The 21,123-nt window shown below is 37.1% G+C and overlaps 1 protein-coding gene and 1 pseudogene across 1 annotated transcript; one reads left to right on the plus strand and one right to left on the minus strand.

Moving 5' to 3' along the window:
- The first annotated feature begins 1,768 nt into the window (after positions 1-1,768).
- LOC102970731 (olfactory receptor 4P4-like) lies at positions 1,769-2,704 on the plus strand. Its single transcript, XM_007088789.1, has one exon. It carries the CDS (start codon positions 1,769-1,771, stop codon positions 2,702-2,704), a length of 936 nt encoding a protein of 311 aa, XP_007088851.1.
- Positions 2,705-8,715: 6,011 nt separating this feature from the next.
- On the minus strand, positions 8,716-9,889 carry LOC102971031 (annotated as a pseudogene).
- Between the last annotated feature and the right edge of the window lie 11,234 nt (positions 9,890-21,123).

Here is a 21,123-nt window from a genome sequence, read left to right on the forward strand (position 1 = left end):
AGTCTTGTTGTATAATAATTATTTTTAAATCAAATCATTTCAGGTAAATAAATGTATCTGAAAAATTCACATTGTTTCCACTTCATTATCAAAGAATCAACATCAATTTTCATGAGTAGATTTAGGTCAATGAACTCTTCCTTCCTAAAACTTGTCAATGCTCTTTAGGAAAGGTGAACTGCTGAATACTCTGTAACTGATAATTATTTTCAAAAAAAGTAGGAACAAACTAAAAATTACTCTTTTGTGAAGTTAGAGTTTTGAATAACAATTTAAAACAGAATTGCTGTCCTACAGTAAGGACCATTTCCTAAATGTCTCTTTCTTAAAAAGAATATATATCTATATCATCTGTATCTAAACCTACATCTGTAGAGATATACTGCACATATATGTGTATATATGTATGTGTATATATAATAGTCTCCAAAACTATAAAATGCGTAGATACTGATTTTGAGAGTCCCTAGAGTTGATGGTTTCTATATAACTTTGCTACAAAAGCATTCTCTTATTTTGTTTTGTTTTAAATAGACACTTGATGGCTCAGATATGACTGTCATATCAGGTCTGGAGAAATGTAGAAGGTGCACTAGCTGTCCAAACCCACTGGGGACAGAGAATTCCTCATCAGTGAGGAAGATGACTCCTGGAAGTCCATTCTGTCTCAGTTCTTGACTAATTTTGTACTGATTAAATAATGTCTTAAAATTATGTATCGGATACAAAAGATTCAAATACAAGAGCCATGATGTGTGCACCATTCAAATGTACTTGGGCAACTTATTTTATTTATTTATTTATTTCCTGAGAGAGAGAGAGAGAGAGAACAAGGGAGAGAGGCAGAGGGAGAAAGAGAGAAACTTAGCAGGCTCCACACTCAGCACAGAGCCTGATGCAAGGCTCAATCCCACAACCCTAGGGCTAGGGTCATGACATGAGTCTAAAGGACACTCAACTGAGCCACCCAGGCACCCCCATAATTGGGCAATTTAATGATTTTCATCCAATCTTTAATGTTTGTTATCACAAACAGTATTTGTATTTTTAAAATTGTCTTTAACACATGAAATGTAAATAGAAAAAGGAATGAAATTGCTAAATATTTTCCACAATTTTCAGCCATGAGTTGACATTCTTGTTTTCTTGTATACTTTTTCACCGTTCTTTGCTTTCTAAAATAACAGCAATTCCATTGGTTTAGTATGACCCATTGGCAATGTTTGGTCACATAGCAAAAAAAGAGTGTGCTTTAAACAAATTAAGTTTAGCAATTCGGTCTGGTATATTGGCATTTCCTGAGGATTCGGTGCCAGATAAGTCAGGGAATTTGACCAAAAAATGATAAAAATAGGAACTTTCAACACACATTTAAAATACATGCAACAAAGCATTTTTTGACTTAAGCTCATTTTTAAAATTCTTTGCTACATAATAATGTAATTAACAACGATAAATAGGTTTTAATTTTTAAAATATTTAAATATTTAAAAATCATTACCGGTAAGATTGAGAAAAATACATCATTATTCCCATTATCCCCATTATAGAATTATTCTGCAATACTTTTATAGACTAAAAGACTTAATGAAAATGATAAGACAGCTTAATTTAATAAATTGAGAATAATTAATATTAATATTATATTCATGTCAAGCTACTTAGTAAATTTTATATCATTGTGTTCATACTGTGTCCAACAAATTTATGTTTTCTTTCCTTCAGATACCTAATTCATTTCAGTGTCACATACAGCAAACTCAGGTATATGGAGAGCCAGAGAAACACCTCAGAATTCGTTCTTCTAGGACTTTCGTATGACCAGAACGTACAAATATTTTGCTTTGTGCTCTTCTTATTCTGTTATGTTGCCCTGTTGGCAGGAAACCTGCTGATCCTCGTCTCCATTCGATGCAGCCCTCTTTTCCACCAACCCATGTACTATTTCCTCAGCCACTTATCCTGTATGGACATCTGCTATACCTCTAGTGTTACACCCAAATTCATTGCTGACCTACGAGGGGGGACAAAAACGATCTCCTACGGTAATTGCATGTTCCAGGTCTTTGCTATGCACTTCTTTGGGAGTACTGAGGTCTTTGTCCTCACAGTCATGGCCTTTGATCGCTACGTGGCTATCTGTAAACCTCTCCACTACCTGCTTATCATGAACAGGACAAGATGCAATCTTCTAGTCTTGGCTGCTTGGGCTGGTGGGGCTCTCCATTCTCTTCCTCAATTATCGATGACCATCCAGTTGCCATTTTGTGGACCTAATGAGATTGACCACTATTTTTGTGATATCTTGCCTTTGTTGAAAGTTGCCTGTACTGATACCTACATCACTGGTGTCCTTGTGGTTGCCAATTCAGGTCTGGTCGCTTTAGTGACCTTCGTTGTCTTATTTGTTTCTTATGTCATTATATTGTTTAGTCTAAGACATCGTTCGGCCGAGGGAAGACACAAAGCCCTCTCCACCTGTGGGTCTCATATCACTGTGGTCGTCTTATTTTTTGGACCTTCAATCTTTGCCTACCTTCGACCTCCGACCACGTTCCCCGAGGACAAGATATTCGCTCTATTTTACACCATCATCGCTCCGATGTTCAATCCCTTAATCTACACCCTGAGAAATACAGAGATGAAAAGCGCGATGAGAAAAGTTTGGTGTCAAACATTATTTTCGAAGGAAGCACACAATTAATCCGAGGAAACATACAGCTAAGCATCTTTATAAACGAAAAGGGCCTGATGTGACAAGAAAAGCTAAGAAATATTTCTGGGTGGAGCCTGGGTGGCTGATTCGGTTAATCATCTGACTCTTGGTTTTGGCTCAGGTCATGACCCACAGTTCATGAGTTTCAGCCCCGCATCAGGCTCAGCATTGACAGCGTGGAGCCTGTTTGGGATTCTTGCCCCTCCCCCCCCCCCCCACCCTGCTCTCTCTCTCTCAAATAAAATTTTATATATTGTTTTTTATTTTTAATGTTTTGTTTATTTATTTATTTATGGAGAGAGAGAGAGAGAGAGAGAGAGAGAGAGAGAGAGAGAGAATGCACAAGTAGGGGGGAGGGACAGAGAGAGAAACTGAAATAGAATCCGAAGCAGTCTCTGAGCTGTCAGCACAAAGCCCAGTGCGGGTCTTGAGCTCACAAACTGTGGAATCATGACCTGAGTCAAAATAAGATGCTTAACCAACGGAACCACTCACGTGGTCCAAAATAATTTTTTTTTTTAAATGCTGAGATGGGGCGCCTGGGTGGCTTAATCGGTTGAGCATCCGACTTTGGCTCAGCTCATGATCTCACAGTTTGTGGGTTACAGCCTGTGTCAGGCTCTGTGCTGACAGCTCGAAACCTGGAAACTGCTTTGGATTCTGTGCCTCCTTCTCTCTCTGCCCCTCCCCTGCTCGCACTCTCTCTCTGTCTCTCAGCAATGAATAAACATTTAAAAAAATTAAAAATTTAAATAAAATTTAAAAATGCTGAGAAATATTTCATAGATTTTATATAACATCATTATCATGAATAGAATGCATAAGAAAAAGAATTAGAAAGAAATTTAATGGAATGGCTAAATGAATATGAATTCCCACTTACCAGAATTAATTAAAAACTTAATCTTATGGAGTATTAAGGAGGTGTGGATAGAATCACCTGCAGAAAAAAACTGAGCCAAAGCAAATAAGGCAATGCTATTAAGTCAGTGAATTATAAAGGCAAAAAAATTTTAATGATAATTATAGTAAATAAACTGGGCTTATACACCAGTCCTCAAAATTATACATGTTCTGCAGTAGTGAAGTTAAAATCTACAATTAAAATAATGACTTTAACTCATCATGAATGTCTTTATGATAGAACATTCACTTATTTCTCCTCTAGTGGCACCCAGAAATCATCTGTGTTACAAAGTGATCAATAGTAGAACCTGTTTTAAAGTGGTTCCTGGTGATCAGTTCTTCTGATTTATATTAAAAATAACAAAAATATCTAGTTAAGACAGAACAAGAATCAATAATTTAAGATAGGCCAAACATAACTATTTCTTATTCCACCTACTGACTAGAATATAAAACATTTGCCATAAAACTTAAGGGACTGAATAATAAAATGTAAGTGTTGACTAACCCCTACCTGCCTAAAATTGATAAGTGGAAAGTTATTTGATCCAGAACCAAAGACCTTTTCTGTTATAAAGAGAAAAAAAAGCCTAGAAAAAGGCAAATTAAGATATAGTCTAACACCTAAAACAAACCAAAGTACATTTTGCAAGCACATTTTTGGCTGCATATGGATGTTTATAGCTGTTTTATTCATAACTGCCAAACCTTGGAAATAAGCAAGATGCCCTTCCATAGGTGACTAGATAAATAAATTGTCATCCATGTGGAGAATTATTATTATTATACTGAATATTATAATTATATACTGAATAATATAATTATATATTATAAAGTGAATGAAGACAATCTGAAAAGACTACATAGTTACATGATTTGAACTGTAGGAATCCTGGAAAAGGCAAAGCAATGGAGACATCAAGAACATCAGTGTTTGCCAAGGGTTAGCAGGGGGATCACAAAGCATTGTTAGGTATGTTACTACAGTTGTGGATACATAAAATGTACTACACCAAGGGTGAAGTCTAATGGAAACTATAAATTTAGGGAGATAACGATGTGTCAATGCAGATTCTTCTGATTGTAACTAAAGTATCACTCTGGTGGTAGGGCTTGTCTGTGTGTGGGGACAGGGGGTATATGGAACTCTTTGTACTTTCTGCTCAATTTTGCTGTGAACTTAAAACAACTTTAAAAGATAAAGTTGGGGCGCCTGGGTGGTTCAGTCGGTTAAGCCTCTGACTTCAGCTCAAGGTCATGATCTTGCGGTTCGTGGGTTGGAGCCCCACATCAGGCTCTGGGCTAACAGCTCAGAGCCTGGAGCCTGTTTCAGATTCTGTGTCTCCCTCTCTCTCTGCCCCTCCCCTGCTCACACTCTGTCTCTGTCTCTCTCTTTCTCAAAAATAAATAAAGATCTTAAAAAAAGTAAAAAAAAAAAAAAGATAAAGTTTATTGGGGTAGTTAGGTGGCCCAGCGGTTAAGCATCTGACTCTTGATTTCAGCTCAGGTCATGATCTCATGGTTCCTGGGTCTGAGACCCACTTCCTGCTTTGCACTGACAGCATGTGGAGCTGCTTGAAATTCTCTTTCTCCTCTCTCTCTGCCCCTCCCCCTGCCCACATGTATGCTCTCTCTCTCGCTCTCAAAAGAAACTTAAAGCAAATTTAAAAATATACACTTTATTAATTAAAATATACACTATGGAACGGCAGATACATCAAATCATGTTGTAACTGGAATGAACAGACATCTGAAAAAGATTTTCTACAGAAACCAGAAAAAAAATTATGAAAGACCTTTTTTGCGTGCTTAATAGGATTTAATTAAAGGCCACTTAAGAAACCCAGCAAATATCATTGTAGAGAAGACGCTAGATAACAGAATTTTATTAAAAAGAAGATGGTTATAAAATGGAAAGTGTTTGCAGAATATGTAAATAAAATGCAAGAGGTACAATGAGTCTGTAGACAGTGTATAAAGAGGCATAAAGAACAGAAAACACAATGAGGAAGGTAAAATTCACCAGAACTGTCACAGCAGAGAGGAAGTGGAAAGATGGTTTCAGGATTTATTCATAAAGAAATAAAACTATCGCCAGATTAAAACTCTTCTTCTAGGCATGTTCTAGAATGTTTAATTACTTAGTTGGACCAAATAAAATTGTCACTAAAAATGAAATAATGGTTCAGATAATTAAACAACAGATTCATTTTAATGGCTTCTTTTAAATGGTGGTTATTTATTTTCATGATTATGCTTTCTTAATAACATGACTTTCTCTTTTAAAACATGATTAGTGGTGAAAATTATTATTTGCAATTAATATTGATCTAGTGTTAATGACGTTTTCTGATACAAATCTAGACACACATTCCATGTTAATGAGGCTTTAGTATTCTATAATACTAACAACTTTCATAGAAATCACTTTGGACTTCTTACAGTGAATGTTATGTTTAATAAGTTGAGAGCATTTTCTTTTTTTTTTAAATAGAGATATAAATGATGTATAGCATTATATTAGTTTCAGATGTACAACAAAATGATATGATTTATTGCAAAATAATCACCACAATAAGTCTAGCTAACATCCATCCCCACAGATGTTTGCACATTATTTTCTTGTGATGAGAGCTTTTAGATTCTACACTTTCTCACTCATTTTTATTACACAAACTCCTGCCAGAGGATTTGAAATTGTAGAGTTTTTAATTATTCCATATCAGAATTTAAGATACATCTCGAGATTTCAATAGTAAATTCCAAGCATATTTTGCTATCATTTGAGGCTTAAACTATTTACAAAAATTATATCCACTTCTATGTTTATGGATGTGAATATATTGACAAAAATTGCATGTTATAAAAAGAAAGAAAACATAAATGGAAAAAAAAAGAGAAAGACCTATTTTTGACATATAAACTCAAAGGTATTAAAGACTATCCTGTGAAATGTAGCTAAAGCCTTTTGGGGCAAATTCTTCTTGAGTTGTTAACAGCATTCAAATTCATGCTTGCAACTTTAGAATATCTCAATTTTTTAAAAGTTACACGCAGAAAATATGCTATTTTATATTCATGAGTGAGCTTTGTACAGCGCATCAGCATAAACTGTCAAGGATTTCAGGGCATCAATATGGACTTAAAAGAAGTACTTATATGATACATTTGTATAGAATTTTAAATGAAATATCTTAAACATTGTAATGGCATATTCTCATGAATAAGTTTTTACATGGATTTAATTTTTTAATTAAAAAAATTTTAATGTTTACTTTTATTTCTGCGAGAGAGAGACCAAGTGCGAGCAGGGGAGGGGCAGACAGAGAGGGAGACACAGAATCGGAAGCAGGCGTCAGGAAGATTTTATTTTTTAACCGATTTAGGTTGGCAGAAACATTACACAAAAAGTACAGTGATTTCCCATATAGAAGTTCAGCCCCCTCACAATTTCTATCACCTAACATTTCATATTAGTGCGGTACATTTGTTACCACTGACAAACCAATATTGATGCTGTTTTCCTAAAGTCTGTAGCTTACTTTAGGATTTGCTCTTGGTGTGGTTGGGTTTTGTGGATTTTGACCTATGCATTATATCATATATCCACCACCGTCCAAAACAGTTTCCTTTCCTGAAAAATGCCCTGTGCTCCACTGACTTACCCTTTTTTCTCTCATCCTGAATCTCTATCACCCACTGATTTTCTTTTTTCTTTCTTTTTTTTTTTTTTTACAATTTCCACAGTTTTTCTTTTTCCAGAAAGGGAATTCATAATTCATTTCTGTGATATCAATATTTCTGTTTCAAAACCTAAATATCCTCCTTGGGATTATCTCATGTATTGCTTTAATAATTAATATTTTAAAATTCACTATTGTCTATTGCTTGCACTCTCCCCTTCTGCCACATAAATATGTCAATCGTCCTTCATTTCGGTCATCTATGCTACAGTCCTAATAACTAATATTATAAACAAATTACTATAATTAGTATGATTCAAGGGGAACTTAACACCCTCAAAGTTAGGTGGAATCAGTATGAAATCATGTAGATTTTACCAAGAGGTTACAATTATGATAATAAACCCAACCATCAAAGCCTTCCCAGTATCAGAGAACTACCTCAGAAACATGAATTTTCTCACCAACTCCTGTTACTGTTCTAGAAGGATGTCGGTAAACACATCATAAGATTTCAGAATATAACCCCAAGGACTGGAAGGGAGATTATTAGATTGTATACTATCCTTTACAACTTGAAGCTCCTATTATTACTTGAATAATTTCTTTAATAATTATTAATATTTAATAATTAATAATTCAAAATTATTAAATTAATAATTTAAATTTAATAATTAATATTCAAGTAATAGTTATTACTTGAATAATAATTACTTGATACTTTCTGTCAAGTCAGGAAGAACAACTAAATTGAAGGTTAACGGTCAGATATGATGAGATGGAAATGCCTGATGAAGGACACTGGATGAGGGAAAGCCTGCCAGTCTGTGGTTGTGAGTCTATAGGGTGGTACAGAAGAGCAGAAGACACCAGGAGTCGACATGAAGAGGGGCAGGGAAAGCACTAGATCAAAACCACAAATTTTTAGATGAGACAGGTGGAGACAGAACGGTGAAGGGTATCTAAGTTGTAGACCTTAATACCTGTTTGTACCTTATGCTATCTATTCCTCTACGTAAAACCGACTTAACACCAACCAGTCTGTATTCAGATTGCTTATTTTCCTGAAAGAAGTAGTGTTCATGCCCCCAGGACAGGATTATATTAGCTCAACCATGAGATTATATTCTTGGGGCATCCAGGTGGCTCAGTCGGTTAAACGTCCGACTTCGGCTCAGGTCATGATCTCACGGTTCATGGGTTTGAGCCCTGTGTGGGGCTCTGTGCTGACACCTCGGAGCCTGGAGCCTGCTTCACATTCTGTGTCTCCCTCTCTCTCTCTCTGCCCCCTCATGCTTGTGCTCACTCTCTCTCAAAAATAAGTAAATAAACATGAAAAAATATTATATTCTTTGTAGGCTTCTAGGTATGCCCAAACTATGAGGAAATACTTGAAACTTCCATTCGTTTTTAGCCATCTGAGATCAACTTCTTGCGCCATAATTTCCCATGGTATTTTTCACTGCTGCATTCTTCAGCATATAAATCAGAGGGTTGAGCAAACATTTCTCATTTGTATAAAACACAGCTATCATCTTTTTTTGTTTTAAGTTTATTTTTGAGAGAGTGACAGAGCGCAAGTGGGGGAGGGGCAGAGAGAGAGAGTGAGACCCAGAACCTGAAACAGGGTCCAGGCTCCTAGTTGTCGGCACAGAGCCGGTGGCAGCCGGATGCTGCTGGTTGCAGCCCTACGGTGGGGCCTGATCACGGGGCCGGACCCTGGGGCTTGAACTCGTGAGCCGCAAGATCATGACCTGAGCTGAAGTCGGACCCTTAACTGACTGAGCCACCCAGGCGCTCCAATCACAGCTATCATCTTATCCATGGGGAAGGTGGTTGCAGGGCGTGTGTATATAAATATGCAAGGACTGAAGAACAAGATGACCGCAATGATGTGGGAGACACAGGTGGAGAGGGCTTTTCTCCTCCCTTCAGCACTGTGGTTTCTCAGAGAATACAAGATGCTAACATAGGAGCACATCAGCATGACAAAACTCAGGGTACAAATGGCCCCGCTATTGGACACCAAGAGTAGGTTGATTACATAAGTGTCTGTACAGGCGAGTCTCATCAATGGCTGCAAGTCACAAAAATAGTGATCGATCACATTGGGACCACAGAAGGGTAAACTCAAGGCCAGAAAAATCTGAGCTAAAGAACGTACACAGGACCCCACCCAGGCCATAGCCACCAGCACAGCACAGACCCGTCGACTCATGATGGTTGTGTAGTGCAGGGGCTTACAGATGGCCACATAGCGGTCAGCGGCCATGAGGATGAGAATGAAGATCTCCAGGCAGCCAAAGAAATGGAACGAGAAGACCTGTATCACGCACTCACTGAGATAGTGGTCTTTTTTGAAAGGGCATCCACAATCATTCTAGGGGCTACGGAAGTACAGAAGCAGGTGTCAGATAAGGATCGGTGGGCTAGGAAGACTCACACGGGACTCCTGAGTTCCCCGGGGGGCCTTGACAGTGGTAATGATCAGAATGTTACCCAGCAACATGCCCAAATAAAGAAGCAAGAAAATGACAAACACTGTTTTCCTCCTAACAGGATCCCCTGTCAACTGGAGCAGAAAAATTTAACATTATTCAGCTGCATGATCATGAGTGAGAAGGGGAAGTCTGAAAAGATTAGTCTGTGAAAAAATAAAGAAATTGATTTACGGTGTGCTAGGAGATGTTATGGAATATTTTAAGCAAAATAGTTCATGATACCGTGTGTGATTGTGGGATATTTTCAGCAAAAATAAATATTCCTCATCAGGTACATTTTGTGGGTGTTTTTTTTTCCATGTCACTACAGTATTTTGTTTTTAATTTTTAATGACCACTTCAATGGGCATTATGAGTCCCAAATTATCTTACTAGTGTGATACCTTTCTCAGCACCCCTCAATGTTTATTTACTTTGAGAGAGAGAGAGAGAGAGAGAGAGAGGAAGGGAGAGAAGGGGCAGAGAAAGAGGGAAACACAAACCAAAGCAGGCTCCAGGCTCTGAGCTTTCAGCACAGGGCTGGACACGAGGCTCCAACTCACAGACTGTGACAGCATGACCTGAGCTGACGTCAGATGCTTAACCCACTGAGCCACCCGGGGAACCCCTAGCACTTTTCAAATATAGCCCCCTGCTAGATTTGACATGATTCGGATTGATTTTGCCAATTCAGTGATTATAAAATTATGTGGCCCCATACTATTATTTCCTTCTTTATTTATATTTTAAATACATTTAATAAATACTGGGGTCCTGTTTTGTATCGTATATGGCTCAACTTATAGGATTTGACTGTTCTTGGAGGTTCATGAAGATTCATGTGACCTCACATGCCACTCCCAATCTTATAAAGAATGTCCTTTTGATGCATATGTTTATATATCACGTATTTGTTACACGTATTTTTATAAATGTATTATTTGTAAATCCAACATCTTCTGCTTCTCTGCATACCTTCTCACATATAGCAGCTTTAAAGGAGGAACAGGAAATACAGCATTTAAATAATATGCCGGAAATTTCAAGCATATTTGTGATATGTAGGACTTGATCAATACAAATGAACAGAAGTGAATATTCTTTCATATTTGAAAGTATCTCACATATCCCTGTTTCTGTTTTTCTTCCTCCAATTTCTGAACGGCAACCTGAGAGCCCTCAGAGCCTCTGGATATACATTTGTAAGTGAAAGGAGAGAGATAAACTTCATCGTTCATATATTCACAAATCAACTTTTTAACGTAAGCGTCTCAGATCTTGGGTGGCTGTGTATGGGTATCACCTGGCATTTGGGTGTAGGACCAGATCATGATTGTAGCCCCTTAAGCTGGACATTCACGGAATAGAGCAGAGAAGCAGAAATGGGAAGAAGATGTGATTTTAAAAAGAACATAGCATATGGTCAGTAACTGATTGATTCCTAATTCTTTTCAGTCCTGGCAAAGTCAATGATCACTTTGAAATGTTGGGGTGGTTGAGCGACTCAGTCGATTGAGCATCTGACTTCGGCTCAGGTCATGATCTCGCGGTTCATGGGTTCGAGCCCCGCGTCGGGCTCTGTGCTAACAGCTCGGAGCCTGGAGCCTGCTTGGGATTCTGTGTCTGCCTCCCTCTCTGCCCCTCCCCTGCTTGTGTCTGTCTCTGTCTCTCTCTGTCAGAAACAAACATTAAAAAAAATAATAAATGTTATTTCTTTCAATGAAGATTTTTTTTTTTAATTTGAAATGTTTTCTTGACCAAAATTTCAAGAAAAGCCTTTCTTTAAGGTCTTGCTTATCAAGATGAGGTTGGAAGGGACACTATATGCAAATACCAATATAAACTGAAATCTGGTGTATTTAAAAATAACCTGGAGGACTTCCTCTTCCTATTGTGTTCCTCCCCAATCTCATCCATACTTCCAATAAATTGTCTTACAATATTTTCATGACCATCATTTCAAGAACAAAACCCTTTCCTTTTTTTTTTCAATTAATTATGTATGTGCTTGTGACAATTTTAGAGACTCTCGCTCAAAATATAAAAAATAAATAAAAAGGAAACTAACACGTGTGGTTATGAACCACGTATGACACTGGGGTATTTCATACTATTTCTTGTATTCCTCGTTGTATTTCTGAGTTATATGATATTACCTAATTCTATAATACAGGAAATGAGGCTTAGAGAGTTTAGCAATTAGCCCAACATTCACAAAAGTTATGGAAAAGAGCAAGTTAATTCTGTTTCCTGAGCTTTTTTTAAGATTTGGCATCTAGGAAATAAAGACATTTAATAAAATTGGTAAGACTACTGTTTGAATACTATCCTTGCTTATACTTGGTAGTAGATTTCTCTTACAACCTTGGCAAGATTGGTCAGGTTTTAAATTCTACATATCAACTCCAAATAATTACAATAAAATTTAAAAAAAAAGATAAATCCAAGGGGACATTCCACTTAATATCAAACTTCTTAATATAAGAAATATTTGAAAAACTGATTTCCTTTTTTAAATTATCTATCTATCTATCTATCTATCCGTTTTGGGGGAAAGAGAGAGAGAATGGGGGAGGGAGAGAATCCCAAGCAGAGTTTGTTTTGTCAACACAGAGCCTGATGTGGGGCTCCCTCCCCCAAATTATGAGATCACAACCTGAGCTGAAATCAAGAGTTGAACGTTTACCTCACTGAGACACCCAGGTGCCCTGGTTTTCTTTTTATATTCAGATGGTTACTGCTATAGAAATGTAGCAGTAATAAATCAGATCAATTCACAAATCTTTTTATTTTCTACATCTCCACATTTTCACCTCTTTCTTGTGGCTATTGTCACCACTTTTGGAAAGGGATAGGGAAAAGGATGAAGCAAAATACTAACATATTTCTCCTAATGTATAAACTCATCTAGATGAAAATGTGGATAATCTTGGAAAACCTGTATAGGCACAGAAAGTTTTCTGTATAGATTTCTCCCTTAATTTCTTGTCAGGGTCCATTTACTGTGGAGCCAACCAGAACCTTGATTAAATAGTCATCATTTAGGGGCACCTGGGTGGCTCAGTCGGTTGAGCATCCGACTTCAACTCAGGTCATGATCTCATGGTGTGTGATTTCGAGCCCCGCATCGGGCTCTGTGCTGACAGCTCGGAGCCTGCAGCCTGCTTCGGATTCCCTGCTGTGTCTCCCTCTCTCTCTCTCCTCCTCCCCTGCTTGCACTCTGTCTCTGTCTCTGACTATCTCTCTCAAAAATAAATAAACATTAAAAAAATTAAAAAAAAATAGTCATCACTTGATGTACTTTGAAAAATGATATAATACTGTAGGGGGCTTACTTTGATGTTGGTTTTTACATGTGAGTGAAAAGGTAAATTGGGAAAAGTAAGCTAATCAATGAGAGAAGCAGATGTCTAAGACACTACAGAGATTAGGTTTTCTCCTCAAGGTTGGCATTTATCCATGTGACACTCTTTGAGCAAATGTGTGTTGTGTGCCTAATGCCAAACACACACATCAGTGTCATGATATTCAGTGTCTTGAAAATATGGGCAGTCTAGCAGAGGAGAAAGAGAGAGAGATGCAAAAGATCAAACGGAGGTCCTGAAAGGTGGTACAAGAGTATCTGTGATAATTAAGAGAACGTGCTCTTTTTGGCCAAGAGGAATGAGAAGTCCTCCTGCAGGAGGTGTGTTTGAGATCAGCTTTAAAAAAGGATAGGTCTGAAATAAGAGAGCATGCCCACTGGAAGGAAACCACAAGCAGGAACCAAAGGGAAAGAACTACCAGGCTTGAATGGGCAAGAGTTGAGAAGGTCAGTTTGGTTGGGGTTTAAGGAACAATGCTGGGGAAAAAAGCTGAAAATCCAGATGTGACCTAATGTGCATTTTGCATGACGTTGGGGATAATAACAATAATAAGAATAATAATATCCTCCCAGAGTCTTTGGAAGCATTGGGCATAATAAAGGAAAAGTCCTTGCGCAGTCCTTGGTACTGAGCACACGTGCAGTAATGTTACTATGACTGGTTTTAGGAGGGCAGGGGGAGGCTGTTCCCTGCATTTGAGCTGAGAAGTGCCACAGTTGAGGCTGTGTGGTGGCTAAAGCAGGAGCCCAAAGGGATGGGCGGGTGGGGAGAGAAATGAGGCGGCTGAGAGACCAGCGAGGTAACAGGTATGCTCTCTGCCTGGCAGAATCCATTTCTGGACTTGGCCCCTCTCTTGAGTTGGAACTCAGGGATAGACGATAATGAGAGAATTGGTGAGAGGGAAGAGGAAGAAGAACCGGCGAAGAACAGAGGAGGCAAAAAGCCCTCATCCTTCTTGACCTTTGATGAGAAAATCATTTTTTGTTTTCTTATTGACTCTCCATCCCCATTTGCATATTCTGTCTCAGAATCTGGAAATGGCTTGCACACTGTCAGGGCTGGGGGCATGACTCAGGGCTGAAATTAGGTTTGCATCTTCTTTGTCTGGCAGAAGCATGAGGAGAACCCTGGTTGCCTGGGGACTGACTCCTTTTCTCCCCGGAAATGGCTGCCTCGGTATTGTGGCTTCCTGTTCGTACTGATCAAGCTGATCAAGTCCCTTTTACGTCCTCACATTCTCATGCCCATTTTGAAGCCTGAAGTTGTAAATGATACTGAGTTAACCACAAGGTAAGCTTGTCTTTCAGGGACATAACAAAGTGGGGACCCTTCCTTGCAAGAATATTGATTCTATCATGTTCTTTCTGTCTGGCCCGGCTTTCCTGTGAACTTACTTACGTGGCTCCTCAAAATGTAGTCGAGTTGGAGGCTAATCCAGGCAAAAGGCTGACTGGATGCAAAGGAGTGTTTCCAAATGGTGCTTACTTTGGCATTTCTGTTACACTGGGATTCTCACTGGGGATGGGCAAGAATCTTACAGCTTCAGTAACAGAGCTATTTGCAGACCTTGCCCAGGGTGGAGAGCCACTAGCTCAGACATGGCTGTGCACCTTGCTGAAACCAGATGTCTTCTTTAGCTTCCTGGCATGACTTAGAGGGCATATATATATATATATATATATATATATATATAATAAAATAATAATAAATAATAATGAAAAACATATATATATATAAATAAATATTATTGTGGCTTATTTGGCTGGGAAGGTTAAGTGTAAGAGGCAGAAAGCAGATGTCTGCAGGTGTTTCTGTGTTGACGTTGCCTTTGTATAAACTGATGGAGATTCGGCATATTTACAACCAAAGGAATTCAGAAAAAAAAAAGATGTCATAGGGGATTCTTGATAGGTAAATGTAAATGTAATTGCTTATATTTTTGAAGTACTTTGTGAGGCAATTTATATGAATTTTTCATCTCTTTTGTAAAGGTAAGGAGACTGAGTTTGGGAAGCTGGGTATTCAGTCCAAATGGACTCACCAGCACGCAGTGGAGCTAAGATTCAAACTCAAGTCTCATCATTGGTTCGCTGGAACTCTTTGTTTTTTAAATTTGCTTATTTATTTATTTTTGCGGGGGGGGGGGAGGGCAGAGAGAGAGGGAGAGAGAAAATCCCAAGCAGGCTCCACACTGTTAGCACAGAGCCTGACAAGGGCCCCAACTCACAAACTGTGAGATCATGACCTGAGCCAAAAATCAAAGAGTCTGATGCTTAACTGAGTGAGCCACCCAGGTGCCCCACGTTTGCTCAAATTCTTAAGTGTGATACTATACTACCTTGAGACATTGCATAATAAAAGAAAGAACAAAGTATACCATTATAGAATGCTTAATGAATTGTCATTTCTTTAATAAATAAAGAAAATAATATCAGTTAACACCTACTATGGGTAGCTTAATAGTGATTGGTGGTTTGCTTTAGGGGTACATGCTGTGTAATGCATGAGATTCTTATTTCTTGTTGTATCCTAATGGTAACTATAAAAGGTATATGTAATTATTTCCACTTTACAAAGTTGAAAGCTGAGCTCTGAAGAAGTAAAGTGACTTCCTTAAGATCACCCACAGTTTGTTGCAGAGCTCAGCTTTCACCCAGATCCACCTGCCTATCTTGCTCATTTCCGCTCTTTCCACTGTGTCACGATGCCTTGAGGTAGCAGGTTAATAGGAAAGCAGCACTCAGCATTAAACTTTTTTCCATGGGGGAGGGGAAGGAAAGAAAAAGAAAAACAGAAAAAGAAAAAAGAAAAAAAAAGAGGTTAGAGTGGGAGAGAGCCAAAGCATAAGAGACTCTTAAAAACTGAGAACAAAATGAGGGTTGATGGGGGGGAGGGGAGGAGGGTGGGGGATGGGTATTGAGGAGGGCACCTTTTGGGATGAGCACTGGGTGTTGTATGGAAACCAATTTGACAATAAATTTCACATATTGAAAAAAAAACTTTTTCAATAAAAAATACAAATATAATGTATAATATATTTTTGATAACAACAGGATTCTATTTATGAAAAAGAATACAAGAAATGAAAATTAAAAACCATTATTTCTCTTGAACACAGACATGAAAAACTTTAACAAAACATTAGTAAATCAGATCCTGCAATAAAAACCAATACACCACAGTCTAGGGGGTTCATCCGAGCAATAAAAGCCTTGTTTGACAATTAAAAAACAATCAATGTAATTCATCATATTAACAGACCAAATTAAGAGAACCATGATATCATATCAGGAGATGTAGAAAAAGCTTTAAACAGAATTCAACATCTTGTTGTGATTAAAATCCTTGACAATCTAGGAACAAAATGAACTTCATTAGCCAAATAAAAAATATCTAGGGATAACGAAGAACTAATACAATATTTAATGGTAAGAGACTAACTTATTCTCCTCTGTGATCTAGAACAAGGCAAAAATGTCCTTTTTCACCACCGACTACTCAACATTGTTCTGAAAGTTCTAGCTGATTTATTAGACCAAAAAAAAAGTCATACAAAGTAAAAAAAACAAGTAAAACTGTCTTTATTTCTATGCAACACAAGTGCCTATGTTAAAATCTCAAGGAATCTACAAGTATCTCGTGAAACTAATAAGTGAGCAAGTTCATAGGATACACTATCAACATGCATAATTGATTGCCAACAATAGAAAAATAAAATATAAAAATTTTTAAAATTATAATAAAACTTGTTTGCATATAAATTTAATGAAATATGTTCAAGATCTGTATGCAGAAAATTATAAAACAATATTGAAAGGAATCAAGAAGATCTCAGCAAATGGAGAATATACACAATTCATAACTAGAAGACGCAGTAGTGTTAAGGTGTCAATCCTAGCAATTTTTATTTTTTTAAATATCAACAAGGTGATTCTCAAACTGATAGGAAAAGGCAAAGCGACTAGAATAGCCAAAATAATTTTAAAAAACCCCACATGTTGCAGGACTCATATTACTATTAATTTAGAATTAATTACATATTATTAGAATTAATTACATATTAATTTAGAATTGCTATAAAGTTACAGTAATCAAGATAGTGTGCTATCAGTGGATGGTCTGGTATTGGTGAAAAGCATATACACAAAGATCAATGGAATGAAAAGAAAAAGGTGATTTGGTGGAGAAAAGATAGTGTTTTTAACAAACAGTGCTAGAACAACTGGATGTCCACATACAGAAAATGAACTTACACCCGTGACACAGTTTACACAAAATAGCTCAAAATGCATCATAGATATGAAAGTATTTTAAGGGACCCAGGAAGATACACTTAGATTCTTTTTTGAAGGGGAAGAGCATCCACGGAGTAGATGAGTTTTTTGAGCAAACAAGTATGTAGCTAGAAGGAACGGGAGAGTGAAGGCAAAGGTATGTAAGAAAAGAGAAGAGGGATAGGGGATCCCATGGAGAAAATTCTGAGGTCTGAAGGAGATGTAAAAACATACTAAATCAAGTTTGAGGGAGACCTCTAACCACAAGAGAAAAAGATTGGAAAAAGAAAGGTTTAGTTGGATTGTAGGAAATAGACTGATGACGAGGAGATTCCCAGAATCCCTTGGTAATTTGTATTTCAGAAGCAAAACATACTAACAACTTGTGCCAATTTTCAAAGGCTATGACCTCTGGCTATTTTTATACTTTTTATAAATAAGACCCCCAAAGAACCACTAATGTAGAAAATAACAAATGATTATAAACCCATTAACTCTTAGGACAAAAGATAACATTTCTGTCATTCCACAGGCTCGTGCTCTATCTCGTTGTGTCACCTCTGTTTTACAGGAATCCTATGTATTATCACATTGTTATGCCCCAGTTCCTTCATATGTGAAATGAGGTTGGTAATATTATTTATTGTGTAGAGTTGTTATAAAGCGAAATAAGCTCAACCCCACCAGTGATTCATGGCTGACATAAAGCACATGTTTACTAAGTGTTTCCTACGGTTAGTGGAGCTCAGAGGGCAAAGCAGAATCAAACATCAGTTTTGAATATAAATGTAAACAGAAGAAAGGTTATTGAAAATGACATAAGACTAGAGCAAAATTATAGAATGCTCATCTCCACTGTTGGCAAATTATTTCGGTGAGCCTTTCGTAACCCTCAAAGGACATGAAAGAAAGTTCTGTCTGTAAGTTTCCTTAAGGTTTGCCTAAATGGAAATTAATTTACCTTAAATGGAAATTTACCTCAATGGCAATACATCCTTAAAAAACTTACCTCAAAGGGAAGCGTGTTAAAGAATACATGCATCCTCTTCCCCCAGAGAATGATAAAAACACTGTATGGGAATGGAAGGGTATCATTTCTTAACATAACGGCCAGATCTAGAGTTTGACCCCCAGATGATAGCAAAGGGTAAAAGAAAGTCAAATTGCATCGACAGCAGATCTCAGTCACTAAGGACCAAGGATCTCAGTCACCAAGGACCAAGGATCTCACGCTGCAGAGGTACCTTTTTTTGCAGAGCATTTGCCATCTGGTTGTGAATCTGCTGTAGTAACTTGGATCTAAGAGGATAATGACCGGTGAATTGATTACTTGGGGACATAAAATAATTAACTCAAACTAAATAAGCAATACCTTGGGAGGAAACACAGGTACTTGGAGGATACAAACAATATTTGAAATTTTGTTTAGCATTGGCTCCAAGGCTGAAGCCCTGAGGAATAATGCAGTGATACAAATACTGGGTCTGTATAAACTAGGATTTGACTAGTTTTGGAAAACTAAGTACTCGTCTTGCCTTCAAGCTTTTTTCTTTCCTGAGGTGTGACCTCCTATCATTTGTTTGAAACGAAGTTATGATAGGTGGTGGTAGTTACAAAAAATGCATGAATTTTCTAACTTTTTATGTGTGCATCGAAGGAAATTAGGCAGTGAAACTCATGGGTAACACTCACTGAGCTGATTAAAATTCCAAATCAGAAACTTGAAAGGTAGTCATTCAAATAGTTAAAGAATGCAATTTCAGTGAAGAGAGGACATTAAAAAAATATAAAAGGACAGGCTCAAAGTCAGTGCAAAGAAAAAAAAAAAACGGTGAGTAATTTTTTACCATTATTCTGCATAAATCTGTAATACTTTTGAAAAAAATATTTTTAACTACTATGTTAGGAAAACATTAATTAGCAGCTAATTTTAAAGTAGACTTTGCTGTGAATTCTATAGTCTAAAACTTTTTGGTTTAAGAGAAGACTAAATTGAAAGATCTTGGTTGTCTACTGAGGGTAGCATGACACATTCTAGAAAACTGAGATCAAAGTCATGTGCGAATTCTGCCTTTTTTATTGGATGACTGCACATCAAAAGAACCAATTATTATAACTTTAGGGAGATGGTCAGTAAGACATTGACCACAAATAAAGTAATTTTATTTCTGGAAAAGACATAGGATAATAGAGGCTAGTGCCTTCATTCTTCCTAAGAAACTTATTATCCAAGAGTGTATGGGGTCCCAAATGCAAGGTGTGGCCATATTAGGGCATGCACTCAAATTTTTTTCTCCAACTATTTTTGTTATGTGGCCAATAGCTAAGCATGCAATATCGCTACTCATGCTTGAGAGAATAAGAAATATATGGCTTCCCACAAAAGCACGTGAGCTGTACATTTGTTTCTTTCTAGAGTTGGCTTATTTATTCCAGAATCCTGAACTGATTTGGCGTGTGGTTTTTCATGGAGACTTGAGCCTATCTTATAGTTATGTGTTTCCATTGACACATTTTCCATTTAAATGTGAGTGGCTAAAATGGGACCATGAGCCATTCAGGAGAGATCCTGGTTTTGTCTGGAACACTCAGAGATGTATGCAAATTTCCGAGTTGGGCCAGCCAGGGTTCGTGTTAAATTTATGTTGTTGCTTCATTATTTCTCCCTTGAAAGGATGTAGAGTGAGGTATTAAGAAACACAAGCACCGGAGTTGGAAAACTCAAGTTATAAACCCTTGTTTGCTATATACTAATGTGCTACTATGTACAAGTGCCTTAACCTCTGTAAACTAGAGTAATTCGAAGTTATTTTTCTTTGTGTACATTAATTTTAATACAGTAATGCTGTCATGTGTGCACTATTTTATTTTTTTAAAAGATGTTTCTCATCTATAATCAAAGCTGAGTCTCAGAACCAGTCTGAATTATATAGAGCAGGGTGTATTTTCCCAGGTTTCAAATGAAGAGAAACTTCTTAAAAGAAATTAACTGCCTTGCAAAAGTCCTATATGAAGTTAGTGGCTAAATTAAGGCGTGTAACCAGGGATTTACCTCAAATTACAATGAATGATTCGATTATACACATAATATTTTTAAAGAGATTAAAATATGTGCCAGGCAATCATAGTATAGTAGCCGTATATCTGTGAAGAAGTTGAACTGATGTCAGGAAATTAAGCATAGCTGTAGCCTTCTGAACTGAGACAAATAGAGATTAAGTAATATTATTAACGAAGTCCTAACAAATGCAGACGGACTGATGAAATGGCTTTGCTTGAGAACATTCCAAGCCTTTCTTTACTTATAGACTTAAAATTATTTAAAAAGCCTTTATGCTTGACCAAAGATAAGAAACATATTTCAAGTATGTTTAATGAAGGATTCAAGCCAGTAATATATTCAGTATTATAACTTTATGCAAATTAAAATAGCCTCTTTAACTTATTGGCTAATCTCAGTATAATCTGATTTGGAGAATCATCCTGAAGTTATTTCTCTATAATTTTTTCTTAAACTCATTCAAGTTCTTAAAATTCCACCATGGAAATTAATGTTTTTGTTTTAAAATTCTGTCTGCCTTACAGCGGGATTATTCATTGCGTGGGTGACCATGTTAATTTGTTCAGTAATAGAAAGGGTTGAAGAAGAAACTTAAATAGGAATTGATAGAGAAGCCAGGTACGGTATAAAGTTAGGGC

Source organism: Panthera tigris, chromosome D1 (assembly GCF_018350195.1).
Source record: "Panthera tigris isolate Pti1 chromosome D1, P.tigris_Pti1_mat1.1, whole genome shotgun sequence".
NCBI classification, from domain to species: Eukaryota; Metazoa; Chordata; class Mammalia; order Carnivora; family Felidae; genus Panthera; species Panthera tigris.

What these genes read in the sequence shown, in the direction of transcription:
- LOC102970731 (XM_007088789.1), top strand. Translation starts at nt 1,769, where the DNA reads ATGGAGAGCCAGAGAAACACCTCAGAATTCGTTCTTCTAGGACTTTCG.